The sequence below is a fragment of the Peromyscus leucopus genome, chromosome 9 (assembly GCF_004664715.2).
Source record: "Peromyscus leucopus breed LL Stock chromosome 9, UCI_PerLeu_2.1, whole genome shotgun sequence".
Taxonomy (NCBI): domain Eukaryota; kingdom Metazoa; phylum Chordata; class Mammalia; order Rodentia; family Cricetidae; genus Peromyscus; species Peromyscus leucopus.
In genome coordinates, this window is record NC_051070.1 from 59,992,472 (window position 1) to 60,017,378 (window position 24,907).

General features: G+C 47.5%; 2 protein-coding genes across 2 annotated transcripts in view; both read left to right on the forward strand.

Annotated features, from left to right (window-relative positions):
• Positions 1-17,735, forward strand: Neil2 (nei like DNA glycosylase 2). The gene is given in 15 exon segments (XM_028884120.2): positions 1-725; positions 2,619-2,758; positions 4,426-4,652; positions 4,654-4,774; positions 7,903-8,038; positions 8,041-8,116; positions 11,408-11,442; positions 11,445-11,489; positions 11,492-11,626; positions 11,629-11,652; positions 11,655-11,679; positions 14,308-14,363; positions 17,178-17,313; positions 17,369-17,453; positions 17,526-17,735. Coding segments are annotated over 14 exon segments (1,449 nt in total). The 5' UTR covers positions 1-725; positions 2,619-2,620.
• Fdft1 (farnesyl-diphosphate farnesyltransferase 1) overlaps positions 17,662-24,907 on the forward strand; it is a 23,036-nt gene continuing 15,790 nt past the window's right edge. The window contains exons 1-2 of the mRNA XM_028884165.2: positions 17,662-17,891; positions 24,124-24,221. Coding sequence (XP_028739998.1) covers positions 17,793-17,891; positions 24,124-24,221 — 197 coding nt within the window. The 5' untranslated portion in view covers positions 17,662-17,792. The remainder of the gene's footprint in view (positions 17,892-24,123; positions 24,222-24,907) is intronic.

A 24,907-nucleotide genomic window follows, 5' to 3' on the forward strand; every position in this document is an offset into this window, starting at 1 on the left:
CCGCATCTCAACACCTCCAGAAGAGAAACCCGCAGCTCTCCATCTCCGGATGCACCCCACCTCCAGGGGAAAAGCTTGTAGCTCCTCCATCGCGGAGGGTCCCCATCTCCAGAGCTCCAGGAGAGAAGCCCGCAGCTCCGCATCCACCTCTAGGACGAGCTCGGTCCCTGGGAGGAGCCCTGGAGTCCCGGAAGCAGCTTCCCGCCTACCCCCGCAGGAGCTCTTCGGCTCCCGCCACCCCGCCTCCCGTGCTCACGCAGGCTGAACCTGTCGCGCCCACACCACCACCACGCGCCCTCCCCCCAGGTCTGGAACTGGAAGGCGCGGGCGGATTGCGGTCCTGCTGCGGCCGCGGGGACCGGATCCTGGAGTGTACGGTTCTGTGGGACCCGCCAGGGCGCCTCGGCCTCCTCCCCACCCTCCCGGGGCCACACACAAGTGCACGTTGTCAACACTTTTTTTTTTTTCTTTTTAATCTTTGGTGAAAAGTCAATTACAGAAAAACTAAAGCAGCGTTTCTTCCGGACACGCGCAGCTGGATCGTGCGTTTGTTTTTGTTGATCACGTTGCCTTCCACCTTCCCGAGCCCTCGTGACCTGTTCACTCCCCCTTCAAACGCACTGAAGAGTTGAGAAACCGCAGCCTCCTAAGACTGCCTGGCCGCTGGAGAACAGGGACCGCGTCCTGCATAGCCTGGCCATCTCGCTCTAGCAACGAAGCCCAAGGTTCTCATTTTCTCATCTCATTCCTTTCCTGACCATCAAAGCATGCCCACGAGTTTTGTTTGTTTGGAGACAAGATCTCAGATGTAGCCAGGGTTCAAAATGTAGATCAGGCTGGCCTGCAGTTCCCGGAAATCCTCCTGCCTCTGCCTCTGGGGGGTGCTGGGATTAAAGGCTTATGCCACCACATGGGGGCTGTAGAGATTTAAGATGATGGTGCATTGGACAGGCGGGCTTTTCCAGAACTTTCTCTGACGGAGGCCGGGGGACTCTGAACTGAGAGGTGGTCACGGTGCCAGTGACTGGCAAGCCGCCTTCCGGCCCAGCAGTTAACCCTGAAGGTCTGAGTAGATGAACTGTTTACCCATTTCCAAGAATGTGGGTGGGCATCCAAGTGTGGAGGAATTTAATTTACGTAAGCATTATTGAAGCCTGGGATTTAGCACAGTTGAAAGGGGGGTAGCCTAGCTTGCAAGGTGCCCTGGGTTTGTGCATAAACCAGGAGTGGTAACTCAGCCCTGTAATAACAGTGATACTATGAGAGTGGAGGCCATCCATACAAGGGCTACAGGCCAGCTTGGCATCTGGAATATAGGCAAACCTGTCTTAAGACGAAAAACAGCATTATTGAATGTGTTGCTTACGAAGCTATGAAAATTCATGGGGTGGCTAGGTATCCCAAGTCTTCCATTAAAATGTAAGTTTTAAGTGTCTTAGTAGAGAGGGAGTTGTATGTGGCTCACACTTATAATTCCAGTACTCACACTTGGGGGACTCAGGCAGGAGGACTCTGTTGTTCAGAGTTCAAGACCAGCCTGGGTTACAGAGTGAGACTTAAAAAACACTACCACCACCAAAAACAAAACAAAACCAACACCAACCAACCCTGCTTTTAGAAACACTGAAATACTCACTACCAGCCATGTGCCTTTGTTAGTTTTCACCTTAGTTCATGGAGCCTGGTGCTGGTGAGTGGTCGATAAAGTTAGGTGGCCCCTTGCCGGGTGGGGCACTCAGGCTCTCTCACTCATCCTGGTGGCTCTCAGTGACCTTGGATGATTGAGAACAGGGAGGGGAGGGGTGACAGACAGTCCTGCCTTGCTTTTACTGCGGCCTCTCATCCATCAGGCATGTTATCAGGAGTTAAGCGGCTTGGTGGCCTCCTTGCCTGGCTGGTGTCTACTTGTCACAGTTCTGAGCTCTGCCAGCCAGCACTGTGGTCAGAGCTGGAGAACCACTTTTGGAGATCTCATAACTAGTGCATGTCCCCCTTCCCTGAGGTGGCCCTGAGAGAGCCAGATCCAAGTATAGATAAGTGAGCAGAGGATAATCGGAATGATTGCTTTGGGGGTGGCATTGGGAAGGAGGACAGAGAAAGAAAGCATGGAGATGAGTTAGAGGTCTAATATACCCAGCAAAAAGTAAGAAGGAGGTGTTGCAACGCCTGTCGTCCCAGCCTGAAGGAGCCTGAGGGAGCCTGAGGCACGGGGAGAGCTGTTGAGTCTTGAGGACAGCTAGAAATACATAGTACTGGCTCCCCGATAGCGACACACCAGAACTCTGTCTCAAGAAACCAAGCAAATGAGTGGCTGACCACTGAGGCGGCAGTTCCATTGAAGTAGACAGTAGGCCAGCACACTATGTTGATTACATCTGCTGCGTGGATAAGAGTGAGAGACCCGCAAGAGAAACCATTGCTGAGAGCTGGCCCTTACCCTGCCCCAGCTCTGTCTTTCCTGAGATCTGATTCCCCCACCTCAGTCAGGCTCCGTTTGGGGCACATATACTCTTAAAGTGGGTGATCCGGACTGGCTCCCTGGGGTACCACTCCATCAGACGTGCTAGGGAGGACCGAGCTAAGTCAGTGTGGTCTCCTTTGCCACTTTCTACCTGCAGAGATGCCGGAAGGGCCATCTGTGAGGAAGTTTCACCACCTTGTCTCCCCTTTCGTGGGCCAGAAGGTAGTCAAGACAGGGGGCAGCAGTAAGAAGCTCCACCCTGCCTCCTTCCAGGCTCTGTGGCTCCAGGATGCCCAGGTGAGTTTTGCTTTCCCCAGGGCTTAAGTGTGCTGGCCCCGCCCACCTCCCCTGAAGACATCTAGCCAGGATGTCTTGTGACATCTTTTCTTTTTCTTTCTTTCTTTCTTTTCTTGTTTTTGTTTTTTGTTTTTGTTTTTTTGAGACAGGGTCTCTCTGTAGCTTTTTGGAGCCTGTCCTGGACTAGCTCTGTAGACCAGGCTGGCCTTGAACTCAAAGAGATCCACCTGCCTCTGCCTCCCGAGTGCTGGGATTACAGGCGTGTGCCACTACCGACTGACGACGATGGCATCTTTTCTTTAAGCTTTGGACAGCCATGCTAGGAGTGCATGTGGCCCTGTTCTTTCAGTGTGGCGTTTCCTGTCCCAGTGGTCTGGGAACTATGAAGAACCCATACAAAAAAGACCTGAAGACCTCCATGCATCATCTAGAGAACTTTTCCTTGTCTTCCTTGCATCTTTGGTTTAGTGGCACCGGCCCTCATAGGCCAGCTGCAAAGTAAGGAATGAGCACTTTTGAAGCTCTGGATTCAGACCTTCTCATCCTGAGTGGGAGTCAGAATTCCTTCAGTGGGCTCAGGGACTCCCCGTGGACTGACCCCTCCATGTCTGTCTCTCTGGCCTTTGCACCTAGCCCCAAGTCATTCTTTGCTCATATTAGCTACCTGCAGCTCAGTTAGTTTGTGCCCACAGTGTAGACATGTTTCCCCCTGCTTGAGCACATCTTCCTTCTTTTTTTTTTTTCTCGACTGTTTCCACGCCCATGTTTACCTTCAGTTTACCATTGTAGTTTTAGTCTCTCTTCATATTCCACTTGGCTATGCTATCCTGTCTGCTTTGCCAAGCTGAGAAATCATCCCTCCATCCCTCTGGGATACCCTCTACTTCCTCCTGTTACACTCTTACGCCTCATGTGTTCTTCATGGTGTGTAGTGAGACCGAAACAGGGCAAGGGCTGTATTCTCATCAGTCTTAGATTCTTCTCGCTTAGTTATGAGCATCTGAACATAGGACATGGGGGTGGATTTTGTACAGTAACACTTGGGCTCTACTGCTGCTTAGCTATGTGAGCTGAAACAAGTTCTCGGTTTCTTTGCTCTAATTTCTTCAACTGGATATGGGCATAAAACACTTTGTGGTGGTTAAATGAGAAGAATCCCCATAGGCTCAGATATTTAAATATTTCATCGTCAGAGAATAGAACTCTTGGGAAAGATTAGGAATTGTGGCCTTGTTGGAGATGAGGGCTTTGAGGTTTCAAAAGCCCATGCCAGGCCCAGTCTTTCTCTCTCTCTCTGCCTACTGCCTGTCAATCAGGATCTAAAGCTCTCCAATACTGCTCCAGTACCATGCCTGCCTGCTTCCTGCCATGATGATTATAGATTAACTATAAGCAGGCGCCCAGTTAAATGCATTCTTTTCTAAAAGTTGCCTTGGTCAGTATGTCTCTTCACAGCACTAGAACATGGACAAAGACACACTTACTTGTTAAAACTCTTGAAGGAATAGACCTTATACCCAACACAAGAAGGTCTCTGTGCTGGGGCAAACTTTGGGTGAGGAAAAGGAGCCAGACTGTTGGCAGCCAGCTGTTTATGAAGCTTTGGCCCTGTATAGGGCTCTAAGGATCAATACATGTTCATTGTTGTTATCATTTTGTTTTGCTAGGTACATGGGAAAAAATTATTCCTTCAGTTTGATCCCGATGAGGAGATGGAGCTACTTGGCAGCGGCCCACAGCCTGGACAAGGAGTGCAGCAGAAGGAGGCCATGGACCCAGAGCTGGCCCTGGGGCCCAATGCTCAGGAAACGTCTGCAGGCCCCTCTGGATCTGAGGAGCCTGTTCCTAGTGGATCTGATGTCCCTATGGTCTTAGGGACACAGCCTTTTAGCAGTTGCCCAGAGGTGGCTAGAGGTCAGGTTTGGTTTATTTGGCAGTATCTGGGTGAATGACTTCTCCAGAGCAAAGAAAGCTAACAAGAGAGGTGACTGGAAAGACCCTGTGCCCAGGTAATGTGTGACATGTACGGGGGTCCTGGTAGGGTCTGCAGTGTTCATGTGGTTCTCTCTGTGGCAAGGCATGGCTGAACAGTCACACTTGGGAATGACCAGACCTTGCTATCCTGGAGGCAGAAAGTGTAGGTGGAGTTTTCCTGTCCTGACTGCCAGCTCCCATATAACCACTCAGCATCTTTTTTTTTTTTTTTTGGTTTTTTCGAGACAGGGCTTCTCTGTGTAGCTTTGCGCCTTTCCTGGAACTCACTTGGCAGCCCAGGCTGGCCTGGAACTCACAGAGATCCACCTGGCTCTGCCTCCTAAGTGCTGGGATTAAAGGCATGCGCCACCACTGCCTGGCTACCACTCAGCATCTTATTTACAATTGTCTGGCCGATAGCTCATGCTTATGACTAACCAGCTCTTACCACTAAAATTAACCCATTTCTATTAATCTATATCTTGCTTACTCTCTGTCTGGCTGGTGACTCCTCTCTTTCTGCCTTTCTTCATCCCAGCATCCTTAGTTTTGGGTGTCCTACCTGTACTTCCTGCCTGACTACTGGCCAGTCAGCTTTTTATTAAACCAATTCGAGTGACAAATCTTTAGAGGGTCCAAAGGGTTATTCCACAGCAAGAAAGAGGTGCATGTTTACCCATAAGAACTGGACTTTGGTCTGCACTCCAGAAGATTGTAACTGCCTGGGTCACTGAGAAAACAGAGTGAGGTTTCCAGCCAACATGACACTTGAGAGTGAACTGTCTCAGAAGAAAAGCGTATGTCTAGACTCTTGTGCTCTGAATTTAGGGACATGGTTTTCCTTCTTACTCAGTTTGTGAGCACTAAGAACAATCTAGGATTATTTCCTCAGTCAGTTCCCAGTTGCTTCTGGAAGGGAATGAAAGTACTTATGGCTGGATTTGGTCAATTCTTACCTGCACTGGGTTATTAGTATACACGCTAGCAATGAAAAGTATGTATTTCATTATTATTGCATGAGTTTGTGCATGCATGCAACCCTGTGTGGAGGTCAGAGGACAATTTCCGGGAGTTGATTCTCTCCATTCACTGTGGATCCTGGAGGTCAAACTCAGGTCAGGGGTTCTTCTCTCTCTCTCTCTCTCTCTCTCTCTCTCTCTCTCTCTCTCTCTCTCTCTCTCTCTCTCTCTCTCTTCCCCTCCCTCCTTCTTTCCCCAGAGCTGAGGACTGAACCCAGGACCTTGTGCTTGCTAGGCAAGCACTCTACCACTGAGCTAAATCCCCAACCCTTCAGGTCAGGGTTTCATAGCAAGCCTGCTAGGTCAACTCAGCAGCCTCATGCTGATGTATTTTAGGATTTGGTAACCTGTGTTGTCAGGATTGTTTCCAGGCTAGTGTGCATCCTTTGAGTGTGTTTATAAAGCATTTTGGCCATTTTGGGTTTTTAAGGTTTTTTTGTTGTGGTCAATGGTCATGTGTGACTTTCCCTTTTAGCAAAGGAGTCTCCTTCTAGCGAAATGACACAGGTACTCTGTAAGTTTGATAGATTGTTTTGTGGTGCTATGCATTGTTGCTAAGCAAATCCTCTGAGCCTCACCTACAGTTCTTGAGAAAATATTTTTTACTATATTTATTCAGTGTGTGTGTGTGTGTGTGTGTGTGTGTGTGTGTGTATGGGTATACACCATGGCACATATGTTGAGATCAGGGGACAACTCGCAGCAGGTTGGTTCTGTGAGTTCTGGAGCATGTGGTCCTGGAGATCAAAGTCATCAGGGTTGATGGAAAGCACCTTTACCCTCTGAGCCATCTGTAGGCTCTGACAATTAAAAACAAGAAATATTGCTGGGTTATCTTATGACAAGAGTCTTCCTGTATAGCCTAGGCTAGTCTCAAATTCATAATCCTCCTGTCTCAGTCTGACTGCTGGGATTACAGGCATGCACCACAGTACCCAGCTCTTAGCTTTCTGAAGTTGCCTCTGCCCTTCCCAAGAACACTAACTAGGTCAGACATGGACTCGGGTTCTCCTACTTCTGATGTGGAGGCTGCTTTGATTGGATTAGCTATCCCTACAAAGTTTTATCCCTACGTTATTTCCTCACCAAAGTGTGTCCTAACACTTTCTGTCCTAACATCCAAAAGGCTCAGGGACCTATATGTGTAGGAACAAACACACACATATATATAGGTGAATCCAGCCTGGCACTGGAAGTGGTGCCATCTTTGCCACCATTTCCCAGTGAGCCTGCCCACTTCTGTTCAGTTGCCGCTAACCTGGATTGAGACTTACAGCTTTTCATGTTTCTGTCTGTCACATGTATTGCTACAATGTAATTAGAAAACAATGTATATGTACAGCTTTTCATGTTTTTAACTGTCAACATGTATTGCTACAATGTAATTAGAAAACAATGTATACATATGTTTTGTAGCTGGAGAATTTCTCTCCAGCCCCAACCAAGTCTGGCCAGTCCCGGTCCTGGAGCCCACTTATAAAATAAACACACAGACACTTATATTATTTACAAAATGTATGGCCGTAGCAGCTTGTGCTAACTGTTTTTATATCTTAAATTAACCCATTTCTATAAATCTATACCTTGCCACATTGCTCGGGGCTCACCGGCATCTTCACATGCTGCTTGTCATGGTGGGCAGTTGGCAGTGTCTCTCTGACTCAGCCTTCCACTTCCAGAATTCTCCTCTCTCCTTGTCCCGCCTATACTTCCTGCCTGGCACTAGCCAATCAGTGTTTTATTTATAAAGTACAATATCCACAGCAATGTTTTATTTTATTCCACCTAGCCTGAGATGTTTATGATTTGTCCCAGTTTATCCAGACTAGTATAGAAGCTTAATGCACAGTCTACCTGTAGAGTAGAAACTGTGTGTATGTGTTATCTTTCCAATGGTAACTGTGTACAAATGTGAGCTACATAGTAGTCATTGTATGCTCATGTGCATAATTATTCAGTGGTAACTATATTGTGATGTACATTGATAGTTGTATGTGTGAGCTAATTATGTTGTGGTAACTATATGTACATGTAAACTTACTCTACAGGGGTCTGTTTATGTATTATGAATTGACTGTACATTGGTGGATGGAATGTATGACCTCATTGTATTTGAAAATGCTGTATGTGTGATCTCTTCTGTCTTCTCAGCTTGTACTCCATTTTGATGGTGGTGGCTTCCTGGCATTTTATAATTGCCAGATGTCATGGAGTCCTCCCCCAGTGGTTGAGCCCGCCTGCGACATCTTGTCTGAAAAGTTCCATCGAGGACAAGCATTGGAAGCTCTAAGCAGGCTCAGCCTGTGTGCTATACGCTATTGGACCAGAGATACTTTTCAGGATTAGGTATGCCTCATGTGATAGGGTGGAATCCCACAGAGTTGATTAATGGAAAGTCACACATCTGTAGGGCAGTTAGAACTTGAGGACTCCTAACCCAGTTGTGCCAACATTCCTGGTTTGGAGGTTGGCTTAGCATCCCTGATTTTAGACTCAGAGGTTAGGTTAGGCAGGTCCTCACTTCTCTGTCTGGTGCGGCACTCACGTCATGATAGTGTTTATCACTCTAGAGGCCGTGTGGGACCTGGGAAAATGGAGCCCATAAATGAGCAGACTAAAGTCTCATGCCGTAGCCAACTTTATTCAGAGCATCAAGACAATTTATACACCGGGGGTTGAGAGAGGTCACCCAAGTAAAGTTCTCATGAGTTCAAGCTGTATCCAGCCACAAGACAAGCCATAGATGCCAAAACCATGTTTTTTCCACAGAGGCATAAACAAGGAACAACAGCCAGTTGTAATGAACAATGAAGTAACCACACTCCTATTCACTGCACCTGGGGAAGCACAAGAACACATTCCAAGAACCATTCTGTTTTGAAGAAACAGAGGCCGCAAGACCCTTGTCTTTCTTCTTTTCCTTTTTTTTTTCCTCAAGCACTCAGAATTCTCCCATATTCTTCTTCAGCTGTGTCCTGACATGATAGGACTGTCAGTTGTGAGCCTCCTGATGGTGTATTAGTGTGACCACCTAACAGAGGGATAGATAATGTCTTGCGCCTGGCACCCTCTAAAGCCTGGTGACCTACGGAGCATATAGAAGGTTCTGGGTCATGACATGCTGTGAATGGTTGTCCTGAAGGCTATTAGAAGAGAGGAAGGTGTGTTCCTACACTAGGTCGTGCTCTTGGCAGTGGAGATGCCTGCTGCCAAAACAGAGGCAGGCATCAGATCAGCTCCAGGCTCCCAGAAGCCATGAGAAAGAAGGAGGTTTCTGCTCTGGAGAACTTGTACCTGAAGTCCCCAAAGACCATCAAGAGACCAAATCCTATGCAAAAGCAGAGTCTTTTTATTGCGAGTTAACTTGGGCCTCTCCGTCTGTCTGATGCAGCAGCAGAGCAGGCAAGACCCTGAGTAGCAAGGGCAGGGTAAATAAAGTAAGGGAGTCTTGGAGTTTTCAGACTACATAGGAACAGAATGAGGATTGTTTATGTGAGTGGCAATCATGTTAGTAACTTTGAATTGGCTAGGGTTAGTTAGGGGTTACAGTTACCCATTTTGGGGCAGGCCTGGGCAAGTCCCAGGCTTTGTCCTTGAGCTGCTGTGAAGGCTGGCTGGCCTAGCACGTACTGACTGTGGGGGCTGGCTCAGTGGCCCCGGCTTGGTGTGTCCTATCTCCCTGTCCCTGCTCCCAGGGGCACCAGTGATTAATTGTCTTTTGTTCATGCCTCCCAGAAACTGTTTGCTCAAGTCAGGAAACTGAAATTGAGGCCTGATCTCTGAGAGAAGACTGAGCAACCTATTATAGCATCTGCTTGTCCTTTCAAACTGAGTGGTGAAACTGTGAGCATTTCTAGATGAGACAAGGAGTGTGTGTAGTTCTTAGTACCAGAGAGGGCAACTTTCTTTTTCTTTCTTTCTTTCTTTTTTTTTTTCATTTTTTATTTATCTATTTTTCTATTATCAGCTTGATACAGTACAAATTCTTATCCTAATAGTGAAATTAATTCACTCAATTACTTGCCAGTAATTGAGTAAAACCAAAACTTATAAGTCAGAGTCATCCTAGGGTCCCCCTGCTATATAGCCTCCCTGGTTCTGTGGGTTGCAGTCTGATTGTTCTTTGCTTTATATCTAGTATTCACTAATAAGTGAGTACATACCATGTTTGTCCTTCTGGGTTTGGGTTACCTCACTCAGGATGATATTTTCTAGTTCATCCATTTGCCTGCAAATTTCATGCTGTCATTGTTTTTCCTGCTGGGTAGTACTCCATTGTGTATATGTACCACATTTTCTTAACCCATTCTTCCGTTGATGGGCATCTAGGTTGTTTCCAGGTTCTGGCTATTACGAATAGTGCTGCTATGAACATAGTTGAGCATGTATCTTTGTGTATGATTGAGCATTCCTTGGGTATATGCCCAAGAGTGTATGGCTGGGTCTTGAGTAGATCGATTCCCAATTTTCTGAGAAACCGCCATACTGATTTCCACAGTGGCAGCTTTCTTGCTACCCACAGGAGAGTGGTAAGTGCACCACAGCTGGCCATTATAGCCGTTGTATTAGCAAAGCTGAGTCCTTATAGAAAGTGTGACTTTGCCTATAGCATGGCTCACTCTAGGAAGTGGGAAAGCCTTGTACTTTCATAAGAGAACCAATGGAGTCTGCTTCTGTGCACAAGGCTTCCAGAAGCAGCTTTTGAATGTATACAGAGATCTGACTGCACATTGATACCGTGACAGCCAGAGTGACTTACATGACTTCAGTGACCCAGGCACACGGTCCTGTCCTCTACTGCTCCAGGATAATCACTTGTTAGCTTTCCCTTCTATTCAGGTGAGGAAACTAAAGTGTAGATGAAATTCTAAACAGTCTTATTAAATAAGAAACACAGAGCCAAATAAAGAATTAAAAGCCCAAGAGTCAGAGCATTAGCGAATAGCCTTTAGCTTACCAGCTGCGCCATCCTTCCCCTGAGAAAAGAGACCTACTCCTGTGTGTCTGTTTTTTGTTGCCTTTCTGTTCTGCTTTCTCATTGGCTCTAAACCCAACCACATGACTACCTCATCACTGCCTGTCTATACAGACCTCCAGGCGTGTGTCACCATGCTGGCTACGTCCTTGAAACACACAGACACTGTCTGCCATGTGATCAGATTAAGGGCATGTGCTAACACTGCCAGACTTCTGCTAAATGGCTTGCTATTAGCTCTGACCCTCAGGCAATTTTATTAACATACAAATAAAATCACATTTCAGCACAAATAAAAATATCACCATACTAAAGCAAAGGCACCTTGCTGGTGAGGGTGCAGCTGAGTCCAGGTAGCCTGCCCTCAAGTTTGCAGAGAACCTGTAACTGGAAGTGCAATTATGAAACTCTTGGGGAAAAAAAAACACAATTATTTCATCTATCGCTACCATGTGTCATCTAGCTTACTCTCCTCTCCTTAGCAAGGTCATGGCTCAGTGGCCCAGCAAGCCGACCCCACTCATCCTAACTTAAGATGGATTGCCAGCCAGCGTGGTGCACATACGTAACTCAACACTTGGAAGATCGAGGCAGGAAGACCAGGAGGCTAGCCTGGCCCCATAGCGAGGGTGAGGTTATGTAGACAGTGTTTCCTACCCTCATGTCTGTCTCTGTTTTCAGGAACATTATAAAGAATGAAGCCTTGTACAGAGCAGGATCCATCCCCTCTCTCTCGGCTCGCTCCTGAGTTCTTCCTCTCTGGAGGCCTCGTGGATCATGTGGTGGAGTTCAGTTCAGACTGGCTTCGGGACAAATTCCAAGGCAAGAAACAGCACACACAGATCTACCAGAAGCAGCAGTGCCCTTCCGGTCACCAGGTCATGAAGGAGACCTTTGGCCCCCCGGAGGATTCCAGAGGCTCACCTGGTGTGCCCTCAGTGCCAGCCACAGCTGTCATCTGAGGGCCATAGAAGCTGCTGTCCTCCTAAAACACTTGGTCTTCTTCACGGAACTTGTAGCCTTGAAGATTCAGATACCATGTCTCCCGAGAGAAGGGTGTAGCAGGAATTGTATGACAGATCGGGAAATGGTCCAGAGGGTCACTATTGTTGTTGTTTCATTGGATTATGCCTCAGCCGTGGCTTTCATAGGATAGTGTTTTCCTTTTCTGGTTAATTCTATGTAATCCCACCACACTGTCAAAATCCTGACAGGGTTGGAGAAGCTGCCTGGAATAGCATTGAGTCTGACAAATGGGGGTACAGCTGGGGGGGGGGGCAGCTGTTGGGACAGCTGAGGATACTATACTCCCAGACTACTTTGCTAATGGTGGTTGTACTGTGTTTTGGGAACTGGTTGATTTTGAGTCCCTCCATTTTTCTTTCTTCTTCCCTTGGAGGGTCAGGATGAGGCAAAGCCACAGCAGGTACTGCTGGTCAGTCTGCCTGGTGCCTTCCCGTGCCTGGAGACTCCAGGTAGCAGGGAGGTGTGCCCCAAGGACTGTGAGAAAAATGCTGGTTTATTATGGCATTTGTGACGGTGGATGTTTGAACATCCCGTGTCCAGGATGTAGAGAAACAACCCATCAGGTTGTTAGCAACAGCTTCATGAACTGGGTAGCAACTGAAAATAAAAGTGTGATGTTTTCTATGTTGTCTTCATTAGGCAGAAATTGTTTGTGTGTGGGGTTTTTATTTTGCTTTGTTTTGTGGTGCTGAGTTGAAACCTGGGGTTTCACTTATACTAAGCACGGACTGTACCACTGAGCTCTGTTCAGCTCTCACCCTGTGTGAAGGTGGCTTCCTCCCAGGCTTGCGGGTTGCCTAATGAATCCACTTAGGGCAGGATGGAAGGAAAAGTACATATCTGCCCTTCTGCCTCGGAGAACTAGAAGGACCTTGTGTAGCACGAATCTTAACAGGTCTTATTAATAAAATCAAACCTGGAGCTGGTATTGAGTGAATGCTGGAAGATCAGAGAAGCAGAACAAACCACAGCCACCTCACCTTGCCATTTCCTCAGCCAATCCTGTTTATTCAGACTGGAAGCCTCTGATTCCTCATCCAAATGGATCTCAGCTGAACTGCTGCTCAAAAGCCTAAAAGCTTAACCAGCTCTAGTTCCTGGTCCTCATGCCTTAAACACCTTTCTGCTTCCTGCCATCACTTCCTGGGATTAAAGCGTGTGTCACTATGCCTGTTTCCAGTGTGGCTTTGAACTCAGAGATCCAGACAGATCTCTGCCTTTGGAATGCTAGGATTAAAGGTGTGTGTGCACCATTTCTGGCCTCTATATCTAGTGGCTGTTCTGTTATCTGACCCCAGATAAGTTTATTAGGGTGCATAATATTTTGGGAAACACAATATCACCACACCTTGACTTCTGTTGATCTCTGGAGGGAGGGAGGAGGGTGTGTGTGTGTGTGTGTGTGTGTGTGGTGTGTGTGTGTGTGTGTGTGTGTGTGTTATGTGGACAGGAGTCCATTGTCCTTAGAAGCCAGAAAAGGATGTGGGAATTTCCTGGATTTAGATTCACAGGCAGTTTTGACCTGCTCTTGTGAGTGCTGGGAATTGTATTAAAAGCCTCTGGAAGAACAGCTCTTAACCACTAAGCTGCATTTCCAGCTCTGGCATACCTTGTACGCCTATACCAGGCACTCACCACTTAGGTCTTGTTCAGAATCTACAGGATAATCCATGGAGATGGTTAAACCATGAAAATGTTTTACCATTTAAAAAATGCTCTATTTTCACCAGGCAGTGGTGACTCACACCTTTAATTCCAGCACTCAGGAGGCAGAGCAGGCAGATCTCTGTGAGTTCGAGGCCAGCCTGGTCTACAAAGTGATTCTTTTTTAAAGATTTTATGTTTAATAATGTGTGTGTCTTATGTGGGGGTTATATGCCCAATAGTGCAGTGCCAAGGAGGTCAGTCCCCTGAAGCTGGAGTTACAGGCTTATAAGCCACCTGATTGGGTGCTGGTGGGTGCTGGGAACTAAACTTGGGCCCTCTGGAACAGTGTGCACTCTTGATCAATGAGCCATTTCCTCAGTACTGAGCCCTTATTCTTGCTGTCCTCCCTTTATGTGTGAAGTAAAGAGAAGTCTGGGTGGTTATGGAACTTAAGACCGCCCAGTTCAACCGAGTGAGTGTGGTGCACACGCCTGTCATCGGAGCTCCTTAGGAGGCTGAGGCAGCAGGACCCAGTGTTGAGGCCAACCTGGACTTGCAGACTCTGCCTCAAAGAGAAAACAAACAGTAAACAAGGCTCACAGCCACGTTCAGACTTAAGGACACCTTAGGAAAAGGTGCCAGCGATGCCCTAGCTGTGCCCCTAGGGTGACCGAGTGGAGGCAGTCACAAGGGCGGTAACAGAGGCCTCTGACGTCAAGCTCTCAGAGACTTGGAGCACTGAGAATGTGCAAATCGGTGACAGTTCCCTGCAGGATTGCATCCCAGCTGAGAAACCCAGCAGGCACCCAGGCTGCTGTGCCTGGTGTTGCCCACCAAGTGCTTCTACAAAGCTCACACCACACCTTACTGTGGAGCACCTCGCCTTACTGTGGAGCACCTCCCTATAGCCCAACAGTGTGCATGTTCATCAAGCATGCCTTTGAGATCATCCACCTGCTCACTGGTGAGAACTCTCTACAGGCTTGGTTGTCATGATCAACAGTGGCCTCCCAGAGACTTAGCATGCACTGGGAGAGTGCCACAGTAGGCAAGCTGTGGGTATGGCCCCACTGCACCCAGTGAATAAGCCCTCTGGCTGCTGCCGGACATAGGTACCTGTAAGGAACACATGTAAGGCCTAGGTGAACAACCCTGGTCAGGAGTGATAAGCAACAGAATGATGTAAGTAAACCACAAATGGAATAGTGATAAGCTATGTGTGGAAGTAGGGATAAGACTAGAAACTCAGCCGGGCGGTGGTGGCGCACGCCTTTAATCCCAGCACTCGGGAGGCAGAGCCAGGCGGATCTCTGTGAGTTCGAGGCCAGCCTGGGCTACCAAGTGAGTTCCAGGAAAGGCGCAAAGCTACACAGAGAAACCCTGTCTCGAAAAAACCAAAAAAAAAAAAAAAAAAAAAAAAAAGACTAGAAACTCACCGGGCAGCGGTGGCGCACGCCTTTAATCCCAGCACTCAGAGGCAGAGCAGGTGGATCTCTGTGAGTTCGAGGCCAGCCTGGTCTACAAAAAAAAAAAAAAAAAAAAAAAAAAAAAAAAAAAAAAAAAAAAAAGACTAGAAACCCAGCCAGGAAAGAATATAAAAGATGAAGCCTCAGACCCGATCAACAGAGCTTTTCAGGCCCTCTCCTCCACCAGAGATGTGAGATCCTGTCCCCAGTGCAGATGTGGCTGACCTGAGGAAGGCTGACCCAAGATCCAGAGGAACAGACGTGGCGAGTCTGGACCTGAACACCCAGAGAGGTACTCCTGCTTCCATTTGGAAGACAGGATGAATATTGCTTGTAATCTTACTGTGTGAATAAATGAGTGTTATACCAAGTCTGAATCAAGAGTGATTATTCCTGCCCCATAACCAGGGTATGTGCTTGCTACAATTATGTTTTGAATGGAAATTAAAAAAAAAAAAATCAAGCCGGGTGGTAGTGGCACATGCCTTTAATCCCAGCACTTGGGAGGCAGAGGCAGGCGGATCTCTGTGAGTTCAAGGCCAGCCTGGTCTACAGAGCGAGATCCAGGGAAGGCACAAAGCTACACAGAAACCCTGTCTCAAAAAACCAAAGTAAATAAATAAATAAATAAATAAAATCAAAGACTGAGTGACTGGGTAATCTCACTTCTCTTAGTTCTGCAAGATGGAAATCTAAAACCAAGACAGCATTCAGTTATCTGATGAAAATCCCTCTTCTGGATTACGGATGGCACGTTCTAGAACACTGTTACCTCACAGTGTGTATGTGTGTGGTGTGGGGCTCTTCTAATATTTTTCTCTTGCAGTAAGGACACCAACACCATGGGAATCATATTAAGATCTACCCTTATGACCTTGTTTATATACCATCCCTCCCAAGCTTCCATTTCTGAAGTTCCCCACTTTAGACTAAAGCCTCAACATGGGAGTTTTGGAGAGGCACAAGCATTCAGAACCAAACAGGCACATACTTTAGAACAAGTGTCTTTCTTAATATATTCACCATATATAATAATGGGTTTCATTATGACATTTTCATAATGTATATAATGCATTTTAGTCATCTTCACCCCTATTTTCTCTTGTCCCCCTCCATGTTCTTCCTCTTTGAGACTGTCATTTTTCCTCTTGACCAATCAATGGATTTAATTAGGGATACTAACAGAAGCATGGGCAACTTACTAGTGGTCAGACCACTGAAGAAAATCTGTCTCTCATTAGTTCACACAGGGCACCACCAAACCTGATGGCCGAGTTCTATTCCCAGGACTCACACGGAGGAAGGCGAGAAACTGACATGGCGTGTGTGTGATCATACTTATGCCCACATCAAAATATAATAAAAAGGATTGTCATGAGTGGGAGCTACATGAGGATTAAAGGGGAATATTATAGATGAAATTCTAAACGGTCTTATTAAATAAGAAACAGAGCCAAATAAAGAGTTAAAAGTCCAGAAATGGAGCAGTAGCCAAGAGCTAAGACCACCTTATCTTACCATTCACACTCACTGCCGTCCTTCCCCTGAGAGACCTTCGTCCTGTGTCCTGTCATTTTATTGCCTTTGTGTTCTGCCTTCTCATTGGCTCTAAACCCAACCACAGGACTTCCTCATCACTGCCTGTCTATACAGACCTCCAGGCCTCTATGGTTGGTACCGAGATTAAAGGCATGTGTCACACAGAGATTCTGCCTGCCCTGTGATCGGATTAAGGGCATGTGCTACCACTACCAGACTTCTGCTTAATGGCTTGCTCTTAGCTCTGATCCCCAGGCAACTTTATTAACATACAGATAAAACCACATTACAGCACAAATAAAATATCACCAGAATATAAGCAAAATACACTATATACATACATGTATGAAGAGTCCATAATAAAACTCGTGTATCGTTTATGCTAATAACTTTTATATTTTTGGTTGTGAGCCTAGCCTCCAACGGCTGAGCCATCCCTCCAGCTAATAACTATTTTAAAAAAGTTATTCCACTAGCAACCATTAACCACATACAGATCTTAAGGGAAGGAGCCCTTCCCGACCCTTGCAACCCTTAACTGGAGGGTGGTTGGCTGTCCCTCTCACCCCAAACGGGGTCCAATCTTGTGCAGATTTTGAAAGCACCACATAAATCCTGGTTCACATTAACCAGACCATGAGAGGTATGTCCATCAACAGCCCAGTTCCCTTTGTTTTAGCAGCTTTGAAAATACGACCCAAGAACCATCACCATGATGTCTCACAAATGAGGGACGGGGGAAGCCTGAGAAATACTGTACGCTGTCCCACTAGGAGCTCAGGAAAGCCGCAGGAAAGCAAGACGCGATCCGCCACGGCTTACCTGCAAGCCGCCAGCCGCGTTTCCAGTCCCCGCCCCCTCCCAGTGTGACAACCGCCCGGCTAGCCCATCCCTTAGGCGTCTCCAGAGGTAAATGCTAACTGGGGGCGGTGGCACGCAGGAGCCAGCGAACCTCTCCTCCCAGCACCCGGGAACGCGCGGATCCGGACTGTCCCGAACGCCCACCCACCCACCCACGGCGCTCGCTCCTCACCTCCGACACGCTGCCCGCAAACAAAGGCCCTCTTCGGTGCACCAATCGCGTTCGCTGGCCTCTTTCTAGCCCTCCAATCAGACTCTAGGGTGTGGTCATCGCGCCAGACTCCGCCGGCCTCCGATTGGCCGGCGTCTTCCTGGTGCGAGAGGCTCTGCCCAATCAGCGCCCGTCAGTCCACAGCGCTCGCCCTAGGCCGGCTTCGCGAGCGGCGCAGCCGGTTGAGGAGGGCGGGAGGTGGGCGGAGCGTCCAGCGCTGGCCCCGCCTCCTCGCCCTCGCTGGTCCCCAGTATCTTAGACACCGCTGGGAGCTGGAGATCCAGACAGGTGAGCCCCGCGTCCGGCAGCCGCCAGGATGGAGTTCGTCAAGTGCCTAGGCCACCCGGAGGAGTTCTACAACCTGCTGCGATTCCGCATGGGAGGCCAGCGGAAGTTCATACCCAAGATGGACCAGGTAGGCCGAGCATCCCTGTACCCTCGCGGTTCTGGGGCCCATACGGGAGGACGGCCCCGGACGCCCCGGGTCCGTGGAAGGAGGGGTCCCGGCCTGGGTCGCGCATCCCGGCTGGACCCCGTCCTCTTGACAGGCCCCGCCCTACCCCCCACCTGATTTCAAAGGTTTCTGCCTGTTCCAGCCATTGCTTTACCTGTGCGCACTTTGGCTGCGCACTTTATTTTCCCGAACTTGGGGTTTATTTTCACTCCAACGGCCGCGTTCCAGAATTGAGATTAGATAGAACAGGGTTGGGGAAAATTTTGTGAACATAAGGAACCCTGTAGGAATGATTATATGCCTATCTCTTCTGGAATGAAAACTTAATTCCACATCCACCCACTCCTTTCAGTTTTCAGACACATCACCTCCCTCATATCCTCACCTTCCTGCAGCCACTGTTTTCTTTCTATTTTTTTTTTTGTTGTGCGCACATAATCCCCAAAACTTGCTTGTATTTCATCGCACTGTACCCTTTGTTAAATGCGTGCTTTTATGATGCCTAATAAATGTATGTAACTGTTGCTTGAATTAATGGGTTACATCAAAAATTTAAAAAATTTCCCCTCCATTGGAAACATCACAGACTCTGTATTTTATTTAAAGAGATTCTTGATTGGTGTCTTTTGTTAAAACGCTTTGATATTCTCGTAACGCAGAATCCTCAGTTTTTAAGATTAGCTCTGGCTGGGCAGGTGGCCCACGCCTTTAATCCCAGCACTGGGAGGCAGAGCCATGGGGAACCCTGTGAGTTCGAGGCCAGCCTGGGCTACATAGTGAGTTCCAGGAGAGGTGCAAAGCTACCTGTCTTGAACCTCTCCCCCCCTCCCAAAAAGATTTAGCTCAGACAAGTGCCACCTTGCTGCCATTCTGCAGACACTTACTTAGGGGACACCTGCACTGTGATAAGTAGGTGCTGTGTTGGGTAAAGCATGGATGGCAGTGTAGTAAAGAGCATAGACAGAAGACCATTGAAGAAATAAATACAAAGAGAGGATGCACAGTTGTTAGATTCTTGCAATGATAAGTGACCAAAAGCAAAGCTTCTCTGCTTTGTCACACACACATTTGGTCTGTGACAGCTCCAGTGACAGGCTGTTCACTTCTGCCTTCTCCAGTCACTGCCAGTTCCATCTTGTCAGGACCCTTATAAAGTGTCACACATTGTTTTGTATTGTAGAAATCTGAAGAAGGAGTTCTGACATGTGAGGTTCGCTTCCCTGCTGTCTCTAGTACTGTTTAACTCTTCAACTCCTGTAGTCTAGCAGTCAGCTCTCAAACTCACTTTCAGATGTAAGAGTCTATATTTTAGCCTCGTTCGGATGTAAGATTCTCTCTTTGATCTACAGGGTGTCACTGTGTAGCTGTTGCTGCCTTGGAACTTACTGTGTAGACCAGGCTGGCCTTGTAGTCACAGGGATCTGGAACCTAAGATAAAGACTGTCTGCTTACAGTCCAGGTTGTTTGGTCTGCTGACACCTCTGGTGATGGTAATTCACCCTCTGGGGAGGTGTATTCACTGTCTCCTCCCATTCCAGGAAGTTCAAGTGTTAGAAAGTCTTGGGCTGAACTTCTACCCTTTGCTCTGCTTTTAGAGCCAAAGGGAGATTCATATTTGATTTTGCATACAGACCTTAAAGTATTAAACTCTCATGGTCTCTAAGAATACTGATTCATAGGCAGGGGTGGTGGTGCACACGCCTTTAATCCAACCATAAAGGAAGAAGATGAAGGTGGATCTCTAGGAGTTCACGGTCAGCCTGATCTACATATCGAGTTCTGAGGCTAGCCGTGGATACATAGTGAGAGCGTTTGGAACAACAGACCAAAAAATATTGTTACAAAGCTATGTGCATTTAGTTACTTGTATGATGGTACTCTTCCCAGGCCATGTCCCGGATCTTCCTTTTCCCTTAAAGTTCAGTTTCCATGATTACAAGGTACTTGGGCAGTTTTGGTCTGGCTGCTTCAGAACTTTACATTTCTTTCTTATTGATACCATTATTTCTAGTTCCCATACCTTAAGATGGCATTAACTGATAACACTCTGGGCGTTTTGTTTTTTGAGACAGGGTGTAAGCTGATCTGGAACTCAATCAGGCTGGCTTTGAACTCTGAGCCTCCTGAGTGCTGGGATTGCAGGTGTTAGCCTCCAAGCCCAATTAAAAATTTGTTTTCATTACAAGATAGTTCATGCAAAAAAAAAATCAAAAGATATAATATAACAAACTGTACCTGAGGTTCAGTATGTATTCTTTTTGTCATATTTACTTCGTTCTCTTCATTTATTTTTATTAAGAAATTAAATATTCAGAAACAACTACAGCAGTAGCCTGTCCAGATCTAGTTCAGAGCTGAACACACTTGTTGATGTCAGGAAGTGGACCATACCTGCAGACAAGGCGCTTCTGCGCCTGATCTTGACCTGCTCGGCCCTCGCCAGTGTTCACCTGCTTTTTCAGGCAGTCTCCTCACGCTGTGGGCTTACAACTGTGGGCACCCCAGATCTGTAATGACACATGTCTGGCACTTTTTCCTCCATCCTGTACCTTGCTGAAAGACTTTTGAAACTGAAATGTGTTCCTTTTAGTTAGTTTATTTAGCTCTTGGTATGTGCCAAACACTATTTTACATACCTCCCATCTGTTGTTACATAAACATCCAGCCTCCCTTTGCGGATCTACTGTTTTCCTGTTCTGTAGATGGGGCTCAGAGAGCTTAGTAAGTTAGCTGAGGTCCTGTAGCTATGGCGTGGAAGCTGGGTTTTGACTCTCAGTCTGAGCACAGAGCTTGTTCACTCTCTTAAAAAAGATTCACTTTTATTTTTTTTTTAATTGTGTGTGTGTGACAGTGTCTGTGTGACTTTGTGGAGGTGAGTACAGTACCTGTGGAGTCCAGAAGAGAGCATCAGATTCCCCTGGAGCTAGAGTCAGGGGTGGTTGTGAACTGTCTGATACCAATTCTGGGAACCGAATTCCAGTCCTCTGCAAGAGCAGTACTTGCTCTTAACCACCGAGTCGTCTCTCCATCCCCTCCAGAGCTCTCTTTATCCAGATATGCTTAGGGTAATGAAGCCCAGAGGTACACTAAGCAGCTAAGAGGTGGACACACCAGCTTGTTGCACACAAATGCCTGTCCTCAGTGGTTCAGAGGCTTTGAACAGCAAAGGAACTTAGGAACTAAGTAGCCTGACTGGCAGGCAAAGTAGCACGGCCATCAAACCTAACAACCGGAGTTCAACTCCCCAGACCCACACTGTAGAAGCGGACAGAGCACAGCTCTGACCCCCACATACCTGCTGTGGCACACACTGCCCTCTGTCTACAAAAATAAGTAAGTAAATAAATAGTAAAAGGTTTTTTTGTTTTTTTTCTTTCTGACAAGACTTCAATCCCACTGGGCGGTGGTGGCACACACCTTTAATCCAACACTGGGAGGCAGAGGCAGGCAGATTTCTATGAGTTCAAGGCTAGCATGGTCTACAAAGTAAGTTTCAGGACAGGCTCCAAAGCTAAGAGAAACCCTGTCTCCAAAAAAAAAAAAAAAAAAAAAGACTTTAATCCCAGCACTTGGGAGGTAGAGGCAGGTGGATTTCTGTGAGTTCTAGCACATGCCACTGCACACACACACGGCAGTCCTAGGACAACTTTGTGGAGTTGGTTCTCTCCACCGTCTTTCTTTACGTGGGTTCCAGGAATTGAACTCAGGTGGCCAGTCTTGTTCAGCAAGCATACTGATCCTCTGAGACATCTTGCCAGCTTCTCATTTAACTTTTGCTTAGGGCTGGGATTGTAGAAACATGTGCTGCTTCCTAATGCTAGTGAACGACTAAAAGATGGCTTAGTGTAAAATATGCTATGTGTATATTTGTCCTAATTTTAGGAAACCAACCTTAGTGGTTTAAAGGAACAACTGTTACTTAGTTCTTCACAGTTGTCTGGGACAGCTGGGTTCATTTCTCCATGGCCTGCTCAGCTGACAGGCAGCTTGTGGCTGGATGAAGGGGTGGATAGCAGGGTACAGCCAGGATAGGGGAGACACCCATCTCACCAGGCTGCAGGCTTGTCCTGGGACTCCTGGACACTGGAAGGGAGCAGACCACAATGCCCACACACTTTTCAGACTTCTGCATGTGTCACATCTGTTACTGTCCAGTTGGACCCCAAATGTCACCAGAGGAGCCAGGTATGAGGGAGGAGAAAAAGAATCCCTCATGATGGGAAGAGTCACAGACTTTTGTGGCCATGTTTACAATTTAGTGCACTTTGTCACTCTTAATAATCTGAAAGGGACAAATACTGTTGTTGCTGCCATTTTGCAGATTACAGGTGTCTCTGGGAAGCTCACCAGGCCTGGTCACACATGCACACTGTGCTTCTTTCTAGCTTGGAGGCTAGTCAGCTTAAAAAGCTCAGGTGTTGCATGAACCCAGTTAGCAGGCCAGAGTGGTATATGTAATTTAAAAACAAAACAAAAAAACCTAGGCAGAGACTTGGCTTTTGTCAAACGTGTTCTATTGGGAGAGGGAGGTAAGACAAATAACCAGAGTTTCAAGCAGAAATTACCAAAAAGCAAGTCACAAGAGGTCGGAGGGGTGAGGTCAGGGGATGGCAGATTTTAGGGTTGTGATCTGGAGCAGGGGACTGTTTCTCTCTCTCCTCTATAAAAGGAGAATTTTACTTAAATATGCTGATTAGTAAGTATTGTTTTTCACTAATATATGTTATTGGAAATGGCAATAAAATGAAAGTCAGGATTATATATCTTTTTTTTTTCTTTAAAAGAAAGCCTTACTCTTTGGACAAAATAATGTGTATCCATGTTAGGAAATGTAGGAAATACAAATAAAGGACATAGCTCACAGGACCCACCAGGGTCCAAGGTCCTCTAACATTCCAGTGCAACTGTGGATTGCCTTCTAGCAGATATGCTGTATTTCAGAAAGGACTCCCTCGTTAGGTAACTGTGTTTCCCATTTCTTAGAATGAGTGGAGAGATTGTGTGCAAGGGGCACGGGGGAATTCTGTACCTTCAGCTCGGTTTTCCTGCTCATAAAACGTTCATATAAAACACACACACAGGGCATGGGGAAATTCTGTACCTTCTTCAGCTCGGTTTTCCTGCTCATAAAACGTTCATATAGAACACACACAGTACAAAACGGCAGTTTTGTGTTGGCGTTTGTAAGACATCTTCCAAACCTCTAGTTCTTTGCAAAGTGTTTTTCGTCCTTCCATGTTTTTCTTTGCGAAGACCAGCTCACTGCACATCGCTGCGCTTCTAAGAGCAGCGATTGTAGGGTTTCTGGCGGTCTTAACTGGGCTAGGGACAGGAAAGCAGTGCCGCAGTCGCGGAAAGCCAGATTCTCTTCAGAAGAAAACGATTGCAGTGGGGGTAAAGAAGCCTCGGGGTAGAAATGGGCTCACTCCTGATTATAAGAGAAACTTCGGAGGGTATGGGGTTATTGTTTAGGTGGGCCAGTGTGGTCACTTGTTTAGGTTGGGCATTTTCAGCTGAAATTGGGCTGTGCAAAGACAGACACATTGCTGGGTGTGGTGGTCCACACGTGTAATCCCAGCACTCATTCGGGGGGGGGGTAGAATGGTTGTACAGTCAAGTTCGAGGCCAGCCTGGTCTACATAGTGATTTCTGAGCCAACCAGAGCTGGGTCGTAAGAGACTGGCCTCAAACACAAAACAAACATAGAGCACTTCAGTTTACCAAGGGCCAGCCTAGTTAAGAAGATTCAGAGCAGCCTGTCTTGATAGTTTTGTCTAGGAAAAACCCCATCACAGGGAGGGAGAGCAAGGGGTTCCTGCCGGTGGGGGCGTGGCCAGGGGCGGTAGTGGGCGTGGCCAGGACCTGCACGTGTCGTGTGGTGTTGTTCAGTGAGGCTCCTCCACTCTGGCCAGAGCCAGCCCTGAGGTGGGCCTATGGAGGAAGGGCTCCACGCCACACTCCTCATGGCAGTCACCGGCAGCACCAAGGCCATGGCCCTGGTCAAGCGCACCTTGGTACTTAGCCCGGTCGCCGCGCCCAGGACTCCCGGCTCGCCCCCACGGGGCTGCTCCTGGCCCCCGACCTCCTGGCCTTGCAAGGATTGGTCCCGGGCACGGAGCCCAGCTGCCAGCTGCCTGCCCCAGCCCACTCCTGCTCCACGTCTGCCACCACGGTGTGTCTTCTCTGCCCACAGGACTCCCTCAGCAGCAGCTTGAAGACCTGCTACAAGTATCTGAATCAAACCAGTCGCAGCTTCGCCGCCGTCATCCAGGCGCTGGATGGGGAAATGCGGTTAGTGGAGAACCCTGACTGGGGGAGGTCCGCTTTTCCAGGGGACTTTGAGTCACTGCAGCCACGTTGACTTGCCACCTAGAATTATGGGCTCCTTGTTGTGGCTTAGGCAGGACTAACCCCCTCCGCTACGCCCACGTGTTTACTTGCAAATGCCCTTCCAGGCACCTGGCCATCTACCAGCGTCCTTTCAGGCCAGCCCTTCCCGAGAAGGGGGTGGGGCAGCCATGTTTATTACTTTCGCTTAGTCCTGGCACCTGCATCTGTCAGTGAGCAGGCCCGGCGTTTTTCTTGGCCTGCTTGTCACCTGACATTTTAAGCATACTGAGCCTTCAGAAGCCTCCTCATGTGCACATTACACACAAGTTTACACACGTTACTGTGACAGCATTCATGCTGAAAAGTTAAATACTCATTCCCTCTAAACAGTTGCCTGTTGGTCTCAGACATGCATTGGTTAAACATTAAGCATTCTAGGAGTGGTATGGCATCCACTTGCTCAGCATTTCATTTTACTTTTTTATAAATAGACTGTAGAGTTCATTACTCCCATTGAGACGGCAACGGATCTAAGTGCTAAATATGCTAGGCTTTGGATAGCACTTTCTAGCCCTGCAGAGCTACTGGTGAGACACCTTAGAAATGGCCTGGAACAAGTTAAATGACAGTTATTGAAGTAGGGTCTC